The sequence below is a fragment of the Pan troglodytes genome, chromosome 18, assembly GCF_028858775.2.
Source record: "Pan troglodytes isolate AG18354 chromosome 18, NHGRI_mPanTro3-v2.0_pri, whole genome shotgun sequence".
In the NCBI taxonomy this organism is placed as follows: domain Eukaryota; kingdom Metazoa; phylum Chordata; class Mammalia; order Primates; family Hominidae; genus Pan; species Pan troglodytes.
In genome coordinates this window covers 71,569,155-71,591,723 of record NC_072416.2, presented here as the reverse complement: position 1 = coordinate 71,591,723, position 22,569 = coordinate 71,569,155, and the positions used below count along the sequence as shown (strand labels likewise).

Sequence of the window (22,569 nt, the reverse complement as noted above, 5' to 3'; positions counted from 1 at the left end):
GTCCTTCTCTGCCACTGCACAGCTCTCCAAACTGTCCAGTCTGATGCATCACCTCATTGAACACTTATTTAACTGGCTGTGGTTTGCTTTACTATTAAAATTAGGGAGGGTGGGAAGTGGTGGCCTCAAGTACACTTCTGCTAAATTTACATTCAGGGAAACCCTATCCATTTTGCATCAGAACTAAAGCTTCTTTTCTGATGTGGCACTCATAAGTTCAGTCTGTAAGATACAGGAAATTCACACTGGATGAATTACAGACAAAATATCAGTTTAATGAGAACTACTGGACTTTTTTTCCTTCTCCCCAAGTGACCTCTCAAATGCAATCCAGGACAGTATGGGATATAGCTGTGTCACTTGTCATTTCACGACAGCCATGCGACTGACTTCTTCATTTACACAGGGTTCCTATGCATAGTCCATCTCAGTGTGACATTACCATCTCTGTTTACCTTCTGCATCATCCCATTTAGGCCACAGTTACTTTGTGAATGTGGGGGATGCAGGGTACTGTCCCCACACCAGGTTAGGCTGGGCTAAGAGCCAAGTGGTTTGGAGGCTGGGTTTACCCGAGGTGAGAGGTTGGGATGCTGAGAACCTGAAGGGTTGAGAGGCCAGCAAAGGCCTTCTTTTCCCAGAACAGGAGAGAGAGCCCTAGTCCCCCAGGACTCACTAACATTACATGCTGCAGGACCCTGCCAAGTTACTTAACTACCCTGGCATTCAGGTTTGCCGTTCCTTGAATGCACTTCCTCTTTTACTGTGCATACAGCTAATGGAATATGAATGTAAGTGAAATGTGCTACCATCTATAAAAATATCATATACGTTCCCCCATGCCCTTTCCCCTTCCACAATCTTGTAGACCACGTGGTAGGGGTGGCCAAGCATGAGACGTTCCAGCTTCTCTGCTGGAAGAGAGCACCTGCTCACTAGAAACCTTTGTTTTGGACTTTATGTAAGGTGTAAAAGAAACTTCTAGCATATTTGAGACATTATGTATTTTTGTATTTGTTTGTTACAATATCTAGCACTACCTTAACTTCTCTAAGACTCAGTTTACCCAGCTATGAAATGGAAATAGTTAATCGTACCTCACAAATAGTTCTCACAAATAGGTTTTTATTGTTTTGGGGTGGTTTTTGTTTTTTGTTTTTTTTGAGACAGAGTCTCACTCTGTTGCCCAGGCTGGAGTGCAGTGGCGCGATCTTGGCTCACTGTAACCTCCACCTCCTGAGTTCAAGTGATTCTCCTGCTTCAGTCTTCCAAGTAGTTGGGATTACAGGTGCCTGCCAACATGCCCTGGTAATTTTTGTATTTTTAGTAGTGATTGAATTTCACCATATTGGCCAGGCTGGTCTTGAACTCCTGACCTCAAGTGATCCACTGCTTTGGCCTCCCAAAGTGCTAGGATACAAATTGGGTTTTTGTGAGGACTAAATGAATGACTGAAGGTCAAAGCACTAGCACTGTGCTCAACACACATTAAGGGAGATGTGTATGATATTAACTACTACACGATCCACATTTCTCATATGCAAAATAGATGTAATAAAGCCTAACTTTCACAATTTGGTAAGGATTAGAAATCACACACACACACACACACACACACACACAGACATGCACACACAATAAAGTATGAATCTGAATCTGGCACCTATTTGTCACTCATTAAATAATTGTTTAAAATACCTCTATAAAAATACAAACATATACAATGAAGGAACTTTCCCAAAATGAAGTTTCAAGGGTTATAGTCTGATGTAATGTAAAAAATGTGCCCTAGATACAAATTTAGTGATGGGGAGACACTGAAGTAAACACTGATCCTGAATAACTCATGCATACATCCTGTAAAATTTCATTTTCTAATTAATTGGAAAGATAAAGCAGGAAAGACTCTTCCAGAAACTGATTGGTTTTTAAAACATGGATTGGAGACTAGTGCATTAAGAGAAAATTCTGAAGTGTGAAAACAGCTATGCTCATTAGGACGTTCTAGAAAATGTAAAAGGTTATCTATCCTCTGATCTGTGGAATTTATGTTGTCAGAGAACAAGCACTAAACAGATGGGGAGATGTATTTATGAGTTTTCCCTTTGCAATCTACAAAACAATGAGGATACAACCAGTGAAACTATGGCTTTGATGCTTTTTATCTTTTACTAAAGTGAAGGAGGGCTAATGAAGATAAAAAAGTTGTCCCCCTCATGATGGCCAGGCAGGAGGAGGAAGAATCTGAGCACTCCAGGGTCTCAACAAGGATGAGTTACGGCGAATAAATGTGATTGCATACTCTTTCCATCAAATAAAAACATATAAGATAAAACAAACCCCAAAAGCCAAGTACTGTTTGAAGTATCAACGAACAACTCTAGTGCTTACCTCATAACAATGTGCAGATCCAGTGAAAACTTTCCCAATATCCAGCAATTCAAAGTTGAAGTGAATCTTAGGTCCCATGCCTTCCCCTTTGATTCGGAGGGGCAGACGGATTTCTCGGCCTAGAAAAACAATTCAGACTTTATCATCCAAATGGTGCTTCATTTACCCCAAATCATGTTCCCTCATGTACGTTACCAATATAAATAATCAAAATTATTAAATAGCTCCCTGCATTGCACCGAGGGAACTGCAATTTAACTAACGCTGAAGATTCATCCTATATGGGAGCCAATCATAATCCTGAATGCCAAAATCCTGACTGCCGAAATTGTGAAAGACCAAAATCCCAAAGATATAATTCTGGAAAAACAAAAGACATTCTTTACAATATATTTATTTACATTTTAAAGAGGGATTTACTTGAGAAACATATAAAAACACAACAGAACACTTCAAAGGCCACTTTATGCAATAAAATAGGCAATAATAGAATGCATATTTTTGCAAGCATAAACACAGGTAGACTAACAACAGTCACATGGGTATAACAGTTATAGCATACAAGCTTTATTTATAAAGGAATAGGTGAAAAAGGGCAAAGTACAAATGCATGTCATTATGGTTGGTAACTGCAGACACCCAGCTTTATAACTGTGATCACCTGAAATACCATATGAACAACTTAAGTCTTTTGAGAAGATAGATCAAAAACCATGATGGGTCACCCCCACTTAGGCAGTTTCCCAAAGAGCTGAGATCTCCAGAAATTTTACCTCTCACAAATTCAGATGTACAAAAAGACTATCTCTTCATGTATTGAGGAAGTGTCAGCATTTTTACGTACACACACAATGCTTACGCACAAAGGCAACGTCGTGATAATGCACTTGCATGGAGTCAAATTTCTATGTCCAAAGCAGCAGAGGAAAAGTCTGTCCCAGCTCTCAGAGACAAACCAATGTGCCTTCTGTATTTGTTCTCTCCCAAGTCCCTGGCTGGTTGGATGGGGCCTGTCAGCATTGAGGGCAGATTTTCCCCATCAAGTCCACTCAGACTTACACACAAATCTCCTCTGGAAACACTCACAGATATACCCACAATTATGCTTTACCAGGTTTCCACCAGTTTTTACTGGTCAAGTTGACATCTAAAATGAAGTCCACAAGCCCATCCCTTGTCAACCTGGCACCCATGTGTTAAACCATACTAAATTTCCCAGTAAAGACAAGGTAATAGTTCCACCTAACATGGTACAATCAGCATAATGCAACTATCCTGTGTGCAGCTGAAAACACACTAATCCCTTCCCTAGACTTTGGTTTTCAGGATTTCAACATTTGGGATTTTAATCTTTCAGGACTGTGATTTTTGGGATTTTAGACACCAGGGATGTTAGACTTTAGGGATTTTGATCCTTAGGGGTTTTGATCTTTCAGGAACTCAAGATTTGGGATTATGGCATTTTAAATTGTGTCTTTTGGTATTGTGATCCAAATATTTTAAGAAAATAAGAATACTGCTAGTTTCTTATCTTTAGGGAGCAGACTGTATTGCAATTTACATTTTAGCAGGAAAAAAATTAAAAATTTTAACCCAATTCTTAACATTATTCCAAAGTTTCTTACAAAGAAAAGTAATTCTAAATCAGAGAAGGGTGACCATTGATTGATGCTTCTCATAAAATGAGAGCCAACCTGGGGCTCCAAGGGACATTATTCACATTGATCTTCCTTAGATTTAGGAAGATCCAGAATATTAGGGATCTGAGTCTAGGGATCTTACCCGATGCTTACTTTTGCTGAATTTCTTCCATGTAGAGATAATGAAATGCACTTAACAATATCCGTTATAACAATTCTACAATGAACTCACGGTCAATACAGAGCACACAACCTTTGAAGTACTGACTGGTTTTGTTCCCCCTTTTTAAAATGAAACTATCTTTGTTCGATAATACGTGATCATTACAAAATTTAAAGAGAATATGAATAAAATTATCTTATAATTGCATCATCCAAAGATAACTACTGTTAACATTTTGGTGCCTATCCTTTTATATTTAATTGTATCACAATACTGCTAATGCAAACGGGAATGTATACTATGTTATTTTGCAACCTGCTTTTTTCATTTAATAATACCTTTGGAACATTTTAACATATCATTAACATATCATACCTAAAGATCTCCCTTATTCTTCTTAATGGTTATATGGTCCACTGTTGGGAGGCAAATATGTTTAAAACTCTTACTGGACATTTAAGTGGCTTCCAACCTTTCATTACAATTTGTAGTGTAATTACTATCATCGAACATGTATCCGTGAACAATTTTTCCATATTTTCTTCCAGCACTTTGAAGATATTATAGCTTTCCACTGTTTCTGTTGAGAAGACAGCTCATACTCTTATTGCTCAATTGAAACAATCTATCTTGTCTTCTGATAGATTTAATTTTTATGCACACATATTTATTTTTGTCTTTAGCTTTCAGTGATTTTACTATAATGTTCCTAGGCATGGTTGCATTTATCCTTTCAGGGGCTTGTAGCACTTATTGAATATGTGAATAAATGTCTTTCATCAATTCTGAAAAATTTTGAGTCATTATCTTTTCAAATATTGTTTCTTCTCCACTTTTCACCTCTCTGTCTTTTGTGTGTGTGTGTGTGTGTGTGTTCTTTTTCTATATTTTGTCTCTGCATGCTTCAGTATTTTCAGATATTTTATTTGATTTATCTAATTTCCACTTTACAAAATCTCTCTGGCTATACCTAACAAGCGGTTAAATTCATCCACTGAGTTTTTAATTTGTTATTATAACTTCTTAGTTCTAGACTTTTCATTAGAATGTTTCTAGTTTTCAGATCTTTGCTTAATTTTGATAAAAACATTTTTAAAATCTGTGTCTGATAATTCTATGATCTGGTTCTCCTGGGTTTGTTTCTATTGTTTACTCTGGTTTTCTATCAGATTGTCTTACCTCCTCATGTGCTTGGTCATTTTTTGATTGAGTGCTGATCAGTATATATAAAAGTTATAGACATAATTTAAAGCCATAAGAAGATAACTCCCTCCGGCTTCTAGCTGGTGACTGGGGGGCATTAGTAATCCCAGACAACCTAATTTAGCTGTTCTCAGCTAAGGTTTTGTGAGAGAATTAAGCCCTGCAGCAAATCATTTGAGTGATTATTTTCTCAACTCTCCCAAGAAGGGTAGGTAGCTAGCATCATCCTAGGTACAACAGAGAAAAATTAATTCCTCATAAACAATAGACACCTTAGAACGTTAGGGATTAATTATCTTCTGGATCTCCAGTGGAAAACTGTTTGAAATTAAACCAATAACAACAATGATTCAAAGCTGAACTTCAGTCTCTTTGAGGACTGGCCCATTTCTAATTCACTGGGTCCTACTCTAAAGTCTGGGGGATTAGATTACTAGGGCCTTTCCTCCTGGGACATACCACGGACTTTTGTTTTCTTCTTTAACCTTACTTATCTTTTTAGCCTCTCTGCAGTTTTTACCAAAAAGGCAGTGTCTTTAAGGATAAAGTGGCCCCCAAAGTCTGATGGTCTTGATTTCCTTCTCTTGGATCTTGGCCCCATGTTCCAGTAGTTCTCTCTTGCCTTAAAAAACAGACTCTAAAAAATATTTTGCCTTGCTTTCCTAGGTGTTCTTAGAGAGAAAGAGTTAATTCAAATTACCCAGCTTATCATTTATGAAACATTTCCAGAACAAAGGGATGCACATTTGACATTGTGACAGCTGTAGCCATACTGCTCTCAAGAATGGTTGTGCTAATTCCACACAAACATCTGTAGTATTTACGGGTTCTTTCTCTCCACATTCTCCCCAGCAGTGGGGATATCACCACTTTGAAAATCTTTGATAGTTCGATGGTTTTCCTTAAATGTATACCATATAATTTCAAGTTCTCTAAGGAAAGAGGATATATTTGTTCTGTATGGACATTTTGAATGTTCAAAATACTTTTGATGCTTCGTTGATGTAGTTTTCAGTATTACAGAAAGTATGCTTAGAACAGCCAAGTGATATTTCTAATTCATTATCATCATTTTAACGCCTTGTGACATTTTATGTTCCACTGTCTTCTGTTGCTGTTTAGCTTTTGTATCTTTAATGCTTTTTCCCCATGAATGTCCGTTAAAGACAGAATACTTGTCCTTTTGTTCCTTCTAGTGCTTGGCAACACAGTGGTCATTAGACAAGCATTACTTTGATTATAAGAAGCAAAAGCCATACTTAGGATGACTGATTTATTCAAAGGGTTCCCCTGCTCCATCCGATCCCTGGAAAAGAGGTTCCTCTAAAGATCAGGTGTTAGCTGTGGCAATACTCTAAACTATAGATAAAACTTTCCTTTTTTTTTTTTTTTTGAGACGGAGTCTCGCTCTGTCACCCAGGCTGGAGTGCAGTGGCACGATCTCGGCTCACTGCAAGCTCTGCCTCCTAGGTTCACGCCATTCTCCTGCCTCAGCCTCCCGAGTAGCTGGGACTACAGACACCCGCCACCACGCCCGGCTAATATTTTTGTATTTTTAGTAGAAACGGGGTTTCACTGTGTTAGCCAGGATGGTCTCGATCTCCCGACCTCATGATCCGCCCGCCTCAGCCTCCCAAAGTGCTGGGATTACAGGCGTGAGCCACCGCGCCCGGCCAATAAAACTTTCAAAGGGCCCAAACTGCATTACCCTACTCTATTATTTTTGAGGTCTAGACTATTGGGAATAATTTACACTCTTTGGTCAAGAGAAAAGTATTTTGATTGAGATCCAACTTTCAGAATGGCAAAGAAAGAGAACTGCAAATATATCATGGAATAAACTGCAGGACTATTTATAACTATCAGGCCTAAAACTTTCTCCATCTGTTACCTTGACTGCCTTTTTTTTAAAAAAAAAAAAAAAAAGGAGATGTGTTGTAATAAAGTAGTGAGCCAATGTTTCTTTGGTAGTTATTAATTACTTCAAAGGAGTTTGTCTTATTTGTTGCTAGCCACTCCCCTCACCCAGAACAGGAGTACAAGTAATGCCCAGCCTTGAGTTTCTAAGTGTTAGTATAAATTTTAGGGTCACATTACAAATGCTACTTTTCCACAAGATTTTCTAAGCAGATATTTTTCTTGTCTTGGCAAAAGGCAGCAAGAGATACAAGCATGGAGGAACTAGTAAACTTTAAGGGCAGACTCCTTATTAAAAGACCAAAATATTTTAAAACATAGAGCAGTCCTCATCTATGACTGCAGTGTTCTGATTTCACACATGAGAAGTAGGGAGATGCACTACAGAACCCCTTTAATGACCCTGAAGTCCCCAAATGCAACAGATCCCATTGCATTATGTACCAGGAAATGCAAACCATGGGCTTTCAAAAACTTTCCATCTGCTATGGTCTGAATGTTAGCGTCCCCTGAACCCCAAGTTCATATGTTGAAATCTTAACTCCCAAGATGATGGCATTAAGACGTGAGGCCTTTAGGAGGTGATACGATCATGAGGGTGTAGCCCTTAAGAATGGGATTAGTGCCTTATAAAAGCTGCCTCAGCAAGCTCGTCTGCACCTTCCACCATCTGCTGGTGCCTTGATCTTGGAATCTCCAGCCTCCAGAATTGTGTTGGATAAATTTCTGTTTTTCATAAACCACCAAGTCTATGGCATTTTATTATAGCAGCCTGAACAGACTAAAATACCATCTAAGATATCCTAGATGTTCCATATTATACTTGAGTTCCATTCCTGTGCAGTAAGAAAAAATTCAGAGGAAAAAAGTATAAATAGAAGAATAAACAGACATTATTCACTCATATTAAGACTGTCAACCTGGAAAATAAAAAAGAATTTATAAATAAATTTTTAAAATTAATAAGAGAGGGACTGTGTATGATGGCTCATGCCTGTAATCCTAGTGCTTTGAGAGGACAAGGTAGGAGGAACAATTGAGGCCAGGAGTTCAAGATCAGCCTGGGCAACATAGCAAGACCTCGTCTCTACAACTTTTTTAAAAAGTTAGCCAGGCATCATGGAGTGAGCCTGTAGTCCCAGCTATTTGGGAGGCTGAGGCAAGAGGATCACTTGAGCCCAGGAGTTCAAGGCTGCAGTGAGCTATGATCACATCACTTGCACTCCAGCCTGGGCAACAGAGCAAGAAGTGGTCTCAAAAAATAAATAAAATAAAATAAACAAGAGAGTAAGATTCAGGATTAGCAAACATTTACGAAGGTCAACTGTATTTCTATATCCAGCAACAGTCAGAAAAATTTAGTTTTCAAGGTTCTATTTATAATAGCAACAAAAATATAAAGTACGTAAAAATAAATCAACAAAACATACTTGAAACCTTCAAAGCAAAAGTTGTAAAACTTTATGGGAAGACATTAACAAGGATTTAAATAAATGAATGAATAAATAGAGAACTAGACTATATTCTTGAAAAGGAAGATTCAATGTCATCGAGAGTGTCCATTTTCTCCCAACAGATTTATATCTATAAATTCAATGTACTGCTAAACAAAACGCCAGCAGGTAGAATTTGGTGGAGTGTGGTGGGTTGATTTTAAAATTTAAATGGAAAATCAAAGGGCCAATAAAAAGAAGACATGCCGAAGGAAAAACAAATTGGGAGAACTTGCCCTTTCATAGACTCAAATCTAGTGGAAAGCTACTGTAATTAAGATAGTGTGGTACTGGGGCAGAAAGTGCAAAATGACAAAGGAAACAGAAGAGAAACTCAGAATAGATGCACAAATACATGTGAATTTGATTTATATCAGAGTAGGTGTTGAATATCAGTGAGGAAAGATGGCTACATAGTGTGGGGAGCTAAATCAGCTGATATCCACATGGGATCTGCGGTAGGCTGAATAATGGCCTCCAAAGATATTTACATTCTCACTCCTGAATCTAAATATTGCCTTATATGGCAAAAGGGTGAATGTTGCCTTATATGTCAAAAGAGGTAATTAAATTAATAATTTAGACATGGGGAGATCATCCTAGACTATCTTCGTGGGCCCTAATATAATCACAAATGTCCTTAAGAGGAAAGCAAAGGGAAGCTTGACACAGAAGATGAAAAGACAATGCAATGATGCAACCAGATTAGAGTGATGCAACCACAAGCCATGGAATGCTGGCAACTTTAAAAGCTGGAAAAAGCAACAAATTTTTCCCAGGAATCTCCAAAAGGAACCAGCCCTGTTGACACCTGATTTTAGCTCAGTGAAACTGATTTCAGACTTCTGAATTCCAGAACTGTAAGAGAATAAATGTGTGTTGTTTTAAGTCACTAAGTAACTCGTAACTTGTTTCAGCAGCAATAACAAACTGACACAGAGTCCCTCCCATCTACTCTACACAAAAGTCAACTCAAGTTGGATCAATGTGATGGTAAACTATGAAACTTTTTAGAAAGAAATATAGAATGATCTCTTTACCAACTTGGTGTAGAGAAAGGGATTTTAACAATAAAAGTGAGCAAATTATAAAATAAAAGATTATCAAATGCAATTACATTAAAACTCTTGTTCACTAAAATCACCTTAATGAGAGTGAACAGACAAGACACAAACTGGGAGAAGATATTCGCAGGACATATCAAGCCAGTTACATCCCAAATACATCAAAAGCCCCTATGAATCAACAATACAAAGACAACACAATAGAAAAATGGGCAAAGGCCAAATACGAATTTCACAGGAGATGAAACACAAATGGCCAGTCAATATAACATGCTATTTTCATTAACATAATGAAATTCATAATTGCAGAAATATTAATCAAAGCCACAGTGAGATTCCATTTCACAACTAGCGGAGGAGCAAAATTTTAAAAGTTGATCAATACTAAGAGAAGTCAAGGTTATGGAGTAAGGTTATAGGCACATCTCCTGCAGGTAGGAAAGTAGACTGGCACAACCCCTTTGGAGAAGTCTGATTACCTAGTAAATCTGAGTGTATACATCCTGTATGTCCTGGAGTTGCCACTCCTGGGGATATATCCTAGAAAAATTTGGCACCATGTACCTGAAAACATGTTCAAGAATGTTCATAAGAGCATTATTCTCAATAGCATAACAGCATTAAGTTAGAAACAACACAAATGTCCAACTGGATAGGAATTTTTATATATTCAAATAATAGAATATTAACTGTTAAACTAGAGTCTCATGCATGACATGAGTGAATCTCAGAAAAACAAATATAGTATGATAATATTTATGTAAAGTTTAAAACATGCAAAAATAAGTTATATATTGTTATAGGTTATACCCACATATGGCTAAAAAGCAGTATGAAGAAAACCAAGGAAATGATTAACTGACTACACAAAATTTTAAATGGATAGTTACCTCTCTGCAGGAAACAGAAGGACACAGATATTCTAAAATATGGTAGAGTCCCATTTCTTAATGTGGGTGACAGGTTCACAGTTGTTTATCTTACTATTATTCCTTATATCTTAACTATATAATACAAATATTATTTTGTGTAATTTCAATATAAATTTTAAAAACACAAAACTTGCTGAAATGTTAACTAATACATTTTGTTGTGTGTTTGTGTGCACAAAATTGTTTATTATATGGGTATTTCTTGGAACCCCAAAGCTCATTATCAGAATTTTCACATTTAATAATAATATGATGTAAGTTGTTTTACCTAAATTCATTATCTAAATGAAAACAATATTATAAGTATGATATGAATGTATGCATGTGCCAGCAAAAACATTTATGTTTGCTTGAGTTTCAGCAGTAAAATGTATTGTGTGTTACAGCCCGACCTTCAGCTGTTCTGACAAGACAGATTTGTTTCGTGCTTTCTTCGTTTAAAATGTGTTATGCATTATCAGCTCATCTTCCCACAATTTCCCTGATGGTTTAGTCTTTCATGGGTCCTAGAGTTTGTTTCTGCCAGGTACTGAGGGCAACTACCAACCAGGGAATAATTTAAACAAAATCTTTAGATCCTAGACTTTTAGAATCTTTAATACTTATTTTATTGCTTGTATTACAGTTCATGTTTACAGCAGTGCAGAAAGAAAATGTAATTCATGTCTAAAATTGTACAGTATCTTTACATGCTACAAACCAATACACCCATTTATATACTTACTTATTTAAGCATTATAGAGGTAATTTGAATATTTTAAATGCCTTGTGTTATACAGGAATCTTTGATGAGTTGTTATATAGGTGTTTTAAAATGTTTTAGAAAAACTGGATAGAGTTTCTGGATGGGCTGGGAACCTGACTGTTTCTGAGAGTTACAAGAATGGAATATGGGTTGCACTATTTCAGCGGAACCATGTCTTTATGGGGTAGTGTGGTACAGGACAGGGAACAGGACTGTCACAACCTAGAATTCAAATCTTGGATTAAGAAGCCCCACAGACAACTCACCTAAATTCTCTAAGCTTTAGCCTTCTCATCTGTAAAATAAAGATAATAATTCCAGCCTACCTTACTGAATTATTGAGACACAAATAAGATTAATCTGCAAGTGTCTTTGTGTTTATATACAAATGCGTTCATATACTATAATGTGAACAGAAAATTATTATGTAAATTTGATTTATGAGAGAGCTGATGTTGAATATCAGTGAGAAAAGATGGATCATTTAGTGTAAAGAGCTAAAACAGCTGGAAATCCACATGAGATCTATGGCAGGCTGAATAATGGCCTCCAAAGATATTCACATCCTCATTCCTGAATCTGTAAATATTACCTTATAAGTCAAAAGATGTGATTAAGAGTTTTGAAATGGGGAGATTATCCTGGATTATCTTGATTATGGTAGCTTAAAAATCATCTTGAACTCTGGTAGTAGGAGTCCTTTCATTTTATTCTTCTTTTCCAAAGTTGTTTCAGCTATTCTAGGTTGTTTGCATTTCCATGTGAATTTTAGAATCAGCTTGTCAATTTCCACAAAAAAACCATCTTGGATTTTAATTTTGATTTCAATTAAATCTATAGATGAATTTGGGGGAGAAATGGCATTAAGATGTCATTAAGATATTACTGAATAGCCATATTGAATTTACCAATCTATGAACAAGCTATAGTTTTCTATTTGTTTAGGTCTTCAATTTCTCTCATTAATCTTTCATAGTTTTCAGTATATGGGTCTTATATACATTTTGTCAAATTTATCTCTAATTATTTTATATTTCTCAATGTTATTGTAAGTGATACTGCCTTTTAAAATTTCAGTCCTCTATATAGATCTCATATCCTGCAACCTTGTACTAGTTACTACACTTACTTTGTAGTCTTTGCTTAAAATGAATATTCTCCAGCATCATCTCCACAGATTTTGATTCAATAAAACATATATAAAACCCAAGAATCTACATTCTTAATGAGTAGCCAGGGGGATTCTGATACAGATTCTCTAAGGACATTACTTTGAGAAAGATATGAAAATTAGTAACATTAACTTCTGATGGTATGTCCAAGTTAACTGATGCAGTCCATTCTTCCACCCAAAATAAAAAAAAATAGAATTGATTAAAAACATGGCAAATAAATATTTTTAATGCTTTTCCAGGTTCAAAATAAAGGAAAGAAAATAACAGGTTCTAGAAATAAAAAGGGAACTCAGCTAGCATAGTAAACTAGTGAGATGACCCAAAGAAGGCCCAGAGATGTGTAGAGTAGATACAGGACTTATGGTTTAGTGGGTCCAGTTATACCCTCACAGAGAGAGGACACAGCCTTGTTCCCATCTGGGAATGGAGAATTAAACTAAGATTCTAGCATAAATCCAGGACCATAGAAAGACTACCTCTTTTCACAAAGGCAACTAGAATAATTCTACTCATTGGTCTAGGGAAGCAGTGATGAAGCCTGTCTTCTACTTAGAATTCTGAATAGGAGGGAGAGCCTCCTATGATAAATCAAAATCCCATGTACATATATGATATCGAAATTTAGACTATCTGATAGGTGCAAGAATCAGAAGCTGAGAAAATAAAAAATCACAGGACCCTTGGCAGAAGAAATAAAAATCTGCTCTGAGGGAATAGTTTCATAACTCGGTACCCAAGCTAAAATTGAGTTCATAATACAAACATTTCAAGCCATCTGAAGAAACAATCTAGTAGGAGGAAAATCAGTGATTACTACAAACATGTGAGCTGGTATCCTAAGAGTTTGAGGTAATAAAAAAAAGTCTCATATAGCATTCTTAAAATCTTTGAAGAGATAAATGAAGAAATAGAAAGCATAATGAAGGAATAAAATATGAAAATATTCAAACTATATATAACTTCTAAAAATAAAAAGCCAAGTCAATGAATTAAAAACTGAACAGATGAATACACTGAAGAGTAGATATAGCTGAAGAAAGAATTAGTCAACTAGAAGAAAGATCTTAGAAAAATACCCAGAATACATCATAGTGAGACCAGAAATGCGCAGAGACGTTTAAGAGACATGGTAATTCCACGGGAAACACATATATCTAAAAAAAAAAATTCCAAAAGGAGAAATTTGAGATAAGAGGAAAACAACATTGGAGAGATGCTGAGTAAGCAATATGTAGCATATTACTTACTTATTACCCTGAAAACTCAAAAGTGTTTTCAATGATTGGGGTGATTTTCTTTTTAATAAATCTAATTCAATCTCCATTCTTTAATTCAATTAAGATAAAAATCAGAAGCCCTGAATTGTCTTTAAAATTCAAAATTTTCCCTTTTATGACTCACAGAAAGCAAATGGACAATGAGGTTTCATCTTAATTGGGTCTCTGAAGGAAGTGGGAGTATCTGGAATCATTTCCACCATGCTGCTTTTCTGCATTTGACTCCGTTACCTAGCAATGCATTTCACAATGTTACCTAGCAATGCATTTCACAGTTTAAATTAGAGAGTATTACTTCTTTTTGAAGTTCCCATATGCTGATCCAAACCAAATATATGTAGCTTCCCTTTGCATTTTTTTAAAAAGGTAATCTTCCTGATAAAGTTAGGTATTTCCACATTCCATTAGAAAGTCAAAATAGATGAAAGATCAGTTTCAAGAGCCAGATCAAACCATCAGCAAGTCTTCATAAATATCTAGCATACAGATTTAACTATTTCTAAGAAAACAGAATGACTTAATATGCAGAAAAATTATTCAGTTTCAGATTAATGGAAAGGCTTTTCATGATGTTATATTTGCCATAACATGCTTAGGGTGCTTCAGTGACTGCCAACTGTACTCAGCAGAAAGTCCAATGTCCTTAGGCTGGCATCCAAGGGCAGCCCTTTATGAATGGATCCTACCTACTACTCTAGCTTTCAGCTTCATTTTTCTTCCCTCCCTCTCTCTCTCTCTCTCAATCTCCATAGCAGTCACACACTAAGAACTTGCAATTCTTTGCCACTTCATGTTCTTGCTATGTATTTTCACATAATGCTTCTTTATGTATTTTCACAAAGTATTTCCCTGACTTACATGCCCAGCCTTTGTTTATGTTTTTACGTGCTTAACAAATACTTCAAGGGTCACTTTCTCTGGAAAGCTTTCCTTGACATCCCAAGCCTGAGCTGTGTACCCTGTATCCACTTCTATAATAATAATCAACTTCTATAGTAGCAGTGCACTATAACTGTTGGCTATGTGTCAGTTTCCTCCACTGAATTCTATGCTTTCTCAGGGCAGGAACTATGCTTTTGTACCTCTTTCTACTCATGGTGCCTAGATATCAAAAGCTTTCAAAAGAAAAGAGGATTGCAGTTGGAGACGTGGGTTAAATCTCATGCATCCTCAGAGGCCTCCCTTATGACCAGTAGCCTTCCCTGTTATTTCCTGTCTCTGAACATATATTTACATAATGGAACACTGTACAACAATGAAAATGAAATACAACTAGAGCAAAAGTAGCAACATAGATGAGACATGTAGGCTCATTTCAGATATGTACATTTCAAAACAGGCATTACTAAATTGTATTGTTTAGAGATACATACATTGGGTAAAAACTATACATGAAAGCAATTGCAACAAAAGCAAAAATTGACAAATGATATCTAATTAAGACTTGGAACCAACCCAAATGTCCAACAATGATAGACTGGATTAAGAAAATGTGGCACATATACACTACGGAATACTATGCAGCCATAAAAAATGATGAGTTCATGTCCTTTGTAGGGACATGGATGAAGCTGGAAACCATCATTCTCAGCAAACTATCACAAGGACAAAAAACCAAACACTGCATGTTCTCACTCATAGGTGGGAATTGAACAATGAGAACACATGGACACAGGAAGAAGAACATCACACACTGGGGCCTGTTGTGGGGTGGGGGGAGGGAAAGCATTAGGAGATATACCTAATGTTAAATGACGAGTTAATGGGTGCAGCCCACCAACATGGCACATGTATACATATGTAACAAACCTGCACGTTGTGCACATGTACCCTAGCACTTAAAGCATAATAAAAAACAAGTAAAATTAAATTAAAAAAAAAAAGCTTAAGAGCTTCTGCACAGCAAAAGAAACTATGGGCAGACTAAAGAGGCAAAACCCACAGAATGGGAAAAAATATTTGCAAACTATGCATCTGACAAAGATTTAAAATCCAGCATCTATAAGGAACTTAAACCAATTTATAAGAAAAAAACAAACAATCCTATTAAAAAGTGGGCAAAAAAATGAACAAATACTTTTCAAAAGAAGACATATATGTGGCCAACAAGCATATGAAAAAAAGCTCAATATCACTGATCATTAGAGAAATGGAAGTCAAAACCACAATGAGATATCATCTCATATAGTCAGAATGGCTATTACTAAAAAGTCAAAAATAACATGCTGGTGAGGTTGTAAAGAAAAGGGAACACTTATACACTGTTGGTGGGAGCGTAAATTAGTTCAACCATTATGGAAAGCAGTGTGGTGATTCTTCAAAGAACAAAAAATAGAACTACCATTCGACCCAGCAATACCATTACTGGGTATAAACCCAAAAGGATATAAATTGTTCTACCATGAAAACATGCATGTATATGTTCATTGCAGCACTAGTCACAATAGCAAAGACGGAATCAACTTAAAAGCCCATCAATGGTAGACTGGATAAAGAAAATGTGATACATATACACTACAAAATACTACGCAGCCATAAAAAAGAATGAGATCATGTCCTCTGCAGGAATGTGGATGAAGCTGGAGGCCATCATCCCTAGCAAACTAATGCAGAAACAGAAAAACAAAATACTGCATATTCTCACTTATAAGTGGGAGCTAAATGATGAGAACACATGGACACAAAGAGGGGAACAACAGACACTGGGGCCTAGTGGAGGGTGGAGGGTGAGAGGAGGAAGAGAATCAGGAAAAATAACTATTGGGTACTAGGCTTAGAACCTGTGTGACAAAAATCTGTACAACAAAAACAAAACTGCACACATACCCCTGAACCTAAAAGTTAATTTTTTGTTTAAATCATAAGCAAAAAAACAAAAACAAAAAACAACAACAAAAAAAGCAAGGATATGATGGTCATCAAGAACAGAATGGTGGTGATTTCAGGGGAGGCTGCAGTGAGAGGAGTATGATTGGGAAGGAACACACTGAGGCTTCTAGGAGCTGAAAATATTCTATTATTGATCTCGGTGGCAATAACATAGTGCTTGCCTTATAATAATTTGTTATAATGTACCAGTATGTGTATAAGTTTCCAATTGTTGCTATAAGAAACTGTCACAAACTTAGTGGCTTACTGCACAAATGTATTATCTGAAAGTTCTGGACGTCAAAAGTCCAAAGTGATCTGATCGCTGTACATTATGCATATTGAAACATCACTATGTACCCCATGAATATGTATGGTTATTATTTGTCAATTAAAAAAAATTTTTTTTTCTTTTTTTTTATTTTTTATTATACTTTAAGTTTTAGGGTACATGTGCACATTGTGCAGGTTAGTTACATATGTATACATGTGCCATGCTGGTGCGCTGCACCCACTAACTCGTCATCTAGCATTAGGTATATCTCCCAATGCTATCCCTCCCCCCTCCCCCCTCCCCACCACAGTCCCCAGAGTATGATATTCCCCTTCCTGTGTCCATGTGATCTCATTGTTCAATTCCCACCTATGAGTGAGAATATGCGGTGTTTGGTTTTTTGTTCTTGCGATAGTTTACTGAGAAAAATGATGAGTTCATATCCTTTGTAGGGACATGGATGAAATTGGAAAAAAATTTTTTTAAGATGAAAATACACAACTACAAACAAAGTCCAACGTGGGTCTCACTGGGCTAAAATCAACATATTCCCAGGGCTGCATTCCTTCCTGGAGACCCTGGGGTAGGGGGAATTCATTTTCTTGCATTTTCCAGTTTCTGGAGGCTCCCTGAATTCCTTACCTTGTCCATCTTTACTGCCTGGGAATGACTTGTTGAGACTTTCTCATATCACAGACCTCTGACACTGAGACCAATCCTTCTGCCTACTTCTTGGGCATTTATGGACCCTTGTGATTATACTGAGCCACCAACATGATGCAGGATAGTCTCCCTATCTTAAAGTCAGCTCATTAGTAACTTTAATTCCATCTGCTGCCTTGATTCGTCTTTGCCATTTAATGTAACATGTCCCCAGATTCTGGGGGTCACGACCCGGACATCTTTGGGAGGCCACTTCTGTGCTTACCACTAAATGTATTATGTAATTTCTGAATCTGCATTCTATTCAATAATGACACAAAGTTAAAAATTAAATTGCAGTATGTAAATGCAAAGGGTTCCTATGCAATCATGAAAAGAATGACATCTTTTATTTAGTATTGTATATAATCCCTGGGAAATATTTTAAAAGCAATGTTAAAACCATTATGTAAAGTATACTGTCGTTTACGCAAAACGACATGAGGAGGAAAGAATTATTTATATGTATTTGCTTCTACATGCCACGTATATCTTAAAGCAAAGGAAAACAAAACAAAACAAGGGAAGGAGATTTTTTATCTGTCTAACAAGTATTTCTTAGTGACCTAAGACCAAGAGGTTTTACCAACTCATTGAAGATAATAGTAAGGAATCATCAACAGCTCTTGAAAAGACACAGAGAATTGCACAGAATTTACAGGGAAGATAATATGGAATTACTATGTAAGCAAAGCTCTTCCCTGGCAAGCATATCTTTTAATAATCCACTAACAAAATAAAGAAGAATGTCATGCAGATGGAAAATTATACTATTCGGCTTACCCAGGATGTGAATTCTGTGGGAGAATTCAGAATTACAAACAAAACAATAGGGAAATCTCACTTGTTGTGTAATGGTTGGGAACCTCCTGGAGAGTAGCCAACCCCTTGGAATAAGGCCAAGCACAACGTCCACAGGGAGCTGCAGATGGGAGGGAGGTCCCACCACCTGTGGCACAGGGGCCACTGGAGCATTTCCAGCCCATGTCTGACACTGCTGTGCTAACATTTCCTCTAGACCTATTAGGTTGCCCATTGTAGGTGATGCTCATCTGCAGGATGGAGACAGACCTATGTCAATCCAAAAACTCCTAGTCCATTCTGCATTCATTCTGGGGACGTCTGGAGAATTCTACATTCACATGCAAGGGAGAGGTCAAATCAAAACAGGATTCACTTAGTCATTTTTTTCCAGTTATTTGCTTATTCATTTAATCAACATTTATTGAGTAGCTTTATTTTCTTGGTGCTAGCAGCGTAAGAGATACAGGATGAGTCCTGTATGTACGTGTGTATATATATATTATATTATATATAATTATGATATACATAATATATAATAGATATAATAAATATATGTAATAAATAAATATAATAAAAATATATAAATTTATATATAAATAAAAGTTATATATTTATATATATTTTATATATATTTATATATAAATAAAATAAAATACATATAATATATTTTTATATATCTTTATATATTTATATATAATTATAAATATATAAATAATATAATATATAAATACATATAAATATATATAAACATATATATATAATATATATATTTCATATATATATCAATATATCAATTTCCAAAACAGGCAAAACTATACTATTTTGCTTAGGGATGAATATGTAGGTGGCAAAATTATACATGAAAGCAAGGAAACAACTATCATAAAAGTCAAGGTGATGGTTATATCGAGGGAAGGTGAGGGAAACTTCATTGGGAGAAGACACACACCTGGGGGAGGTGCAGGGTAGCACAGGCTTGGGTCAGGGAGCCCATACTTCTGCACATTCCTAGACTGCCTGAGCCTCTTTTACACAGAAAAAAGTGACTGCATAGATATGGACCGAAAACAGCAGGGTGTGGCAGAATAGGGGAATTGTTGCACTTGAAGGATGCAAATGATGTGCATTCTTGCTGACAGTGCACTCTTATACTCTCCCCCTAGGTTTAAAACAAACACAGCAGCCATACTTTCCTGGGAAACCTAGATATAAAACAGCAGAGGTAAGCAGCACTAGCTACCATCAACGTGAAAGCCATTTTCTCATTCTTACATACAAATGAATGACCATGGACCAGAAGGCATTGGAAGGAACCCCATGAATGCATGAAAGACAAACAGCTGAACATTATGGGCAATTCAGAGAACATAAGATTTATTTTTTAAGAAACGAAAGTTCAAATGATTATCCCCAGATCAATGAGAAGAAGTTGCATCCATAAACAAACACTTAGTTATGAAACAGGAATAGAGGACAAAAGAGGTCTTGAAAATTAAAAATATTATTGCAGAAATGAAAGATCGCTAGGAAGTATTCAGAAAAAAACTGAGCTGAGTCTCTTGCAAAGCAATTGGCAAATGCTAAAGTTCAGTGCTTGACCTTGACCACAAAGAAGAAAACTTTCCAAGTTTTTGAGTAACACCTGCTTGTACCTCTGCAAGAAAGTTCCAGAATGGAAGATGCCCGGAAACCACTGTGGCAAAATGCTTTCTTGAATCTGTTCAAGACAGGCAAGGAAATTCCTGGATAACAACTGTTCATTCAGGAGGTGACTGATCTGAATTAAAATAAGAAGGTGATAGGCTCTGATCAGTATCTTCAAAGAGAAGAAGAGAATGAATTATAAAATTAGATAGGAGTGAAGAAATAAGGAATTAGAAACCACAGGGGGGAAATCAAAAGCTGTACAAAAGAGTCAGTTAAGAAGTAAACTAAAATGAGGCATAGTTGTGAGTAACTGATAAATTGGTAAAAAAAGAATATACTTGATATGGACCTTAGGGACATTCTTTGAGTGACCAGGAACCAGAGCACTGAACAAACAGGTTAAAATGTAATCCCAGAACCTATTTGGCTCTGCAGTGTATAATATTTATGTAAGAAGAAGACTTAACAGTGGTTATCAATAATGATTATGTAAAAATGGAATAGCTCACAGAGGTTAGAGGGAGAAGGCTAGTGGACTAGTCGGGGATAACCTAGTTATAGGCACCAAAATCCTTACACATCAAGAGATAATGTAAAGTTGATGGAACAAAAAATACAGGCTTAAGTGTATTATTTAAGGCTATAAATAAACCTCATAAGATAAAATAAAACAATTGGGTTGTCAGGGGCTGAGGTTGGGGGACAGGATTGTCTGCAAAGAAGCATAGGGAACTTTATGGGGTGATCTCAGATACACATTTCCACATCTTGATTTTGGTGGTTATATGACTATTTAGGTTTGTCAAAATTCACAGAACCATGCTCCAAACAATGATGAATTTCACTGCATGTAAATCCTAACTCAGTAAACTTAGGAAGGGGAAAAACCTAGGAACCGAAAAGTGAACTAAACCCTCATCTTTCATACTGGGGCGTCAAAAGAAAATGTACGAAGTTAATAAATCCACCAAAAGCAACATAAGCATAGAGCTGGCAAGGGAAACCACCATCACAAGAAACAGCCAAAAGAACTTTTTGGAAGTAGCAGTGGTGACACAGACTAACATTTAGCTTCATAATTTTACTATCTACATGTTTTACTTATTTATTGGCAATGGCATTTAAACACAATTCTGAAACATTTTTAAAATGCAGAAAGGTTTCCAGAGTAGTACAAGAACTTCTATTAAATATCTATCCCATGCCCAATAATGTCCTTTATAGCAAAGGGCCCAATCCAGGATCACATTTTGCACCCAATTACCATGTCTCTCTAGTCTCCTTCAACCTGGAACAGTTCTTCGGGATTTCTTGACTTTCATGATCTTGATTTTTTTTTTTTTTTTTTTTTTTGAGACAGGGTCTCACTCTGTCACCCAGGCTGGTGTGCCGTGGTGCAATCACAGCTCACTGCAGCCTCAAACTTCTGGGCTTAAGTGATCCTCCCACTTTAGCCTACTGAGTAGCTAGGACTACAGGCATGTGCCACCACACTTGATTAAGTTTTTAATTTTTTGTAGAGATGGGGTCTCACTATGTTTCCCAGGACCATCTTGAATTCCTGGACTCAAGAAATCCTCTCACATCAGCCTCCCAAAGTGCTGGGATTATAGCCGGAAGTCACCGTGCCTGGCCGTCACAACCTTGATATTTTTAAAGATTACAGGCTGGTCATTTAATTTTGTTCTTCAATTTGGGATTGCCTGATGTTTCCTCCTGATTAGATCCAATTTAGGTATCTTGGCCCTGATATCATAGAAGGGATGCTGTGTTCTCACTGCATCCTGGCATGTGATCTGAGAGGTTGATTTGCTGTATTATTACTGGGATAAACCAAGATAGCATCTCCCAGGCTTCTTCACTGCAAAGTTAGTTTTCTTCCCTTTATAAAAAGTATTTTGAGGAAAGATGTTTTGAGACTATTCCATGCCCTACTTTCACCCATTTTCTTAAGATCCACTGACGCTTTTACCTGAATTGGTTATTGCAATGATGATTGCCAAGTAGTACATTAAATGGATTCACAGATTCCTATTTATTCAATGGATTATAATAATCTATTAGTATCATTATTTTGATTCTTGACTCATTCCAAATGTGGTCAGTGGGAGTTTCTTTGCTGTCTTCTGTGTCAATTCGACATGTGCCTATCATTCTTTGAGCATTTCCTTACTGTCTAGCAAAGGAGATAATCCAGGCTCATCTTATTCTTTCCCTACCTTGGTCCTGGAGTTAACCAGTTCCTTTCACTAAAGAGTGGCATTTAGAAACCAA

At 36.5% G+C, this 22,569-nt stretch overlaps 1 protein-coding gene across 4 annotated transcripts in view; it reads right to left on the bottom strand.

Moving 5' to 3' along the window:
- The window catches only part of HYDIN (HYDIN axonemal central pair apparatus protein), a 423,676-nt gene that overhangs the window by 285,954 nt on the left and 115,153 nt on the right, over nucleotides 1-22,569 (bottom strand). For all 4 annotated transcript variants that reach the window (XM_016930119.4, XM_063797419.1, XM_016930120.4 and 1 more), the window contains exon 11: nucleotides 2,392-2,510. In XM_016930119.4, the coding sequence (XP_016785608.3) occupies nucleotides 2,392-2,510 (119 nt within the window). The remainder of the gene's footprint in view (nucleotides 1-2,391; nucleotides 2,511-22,569) is intronic.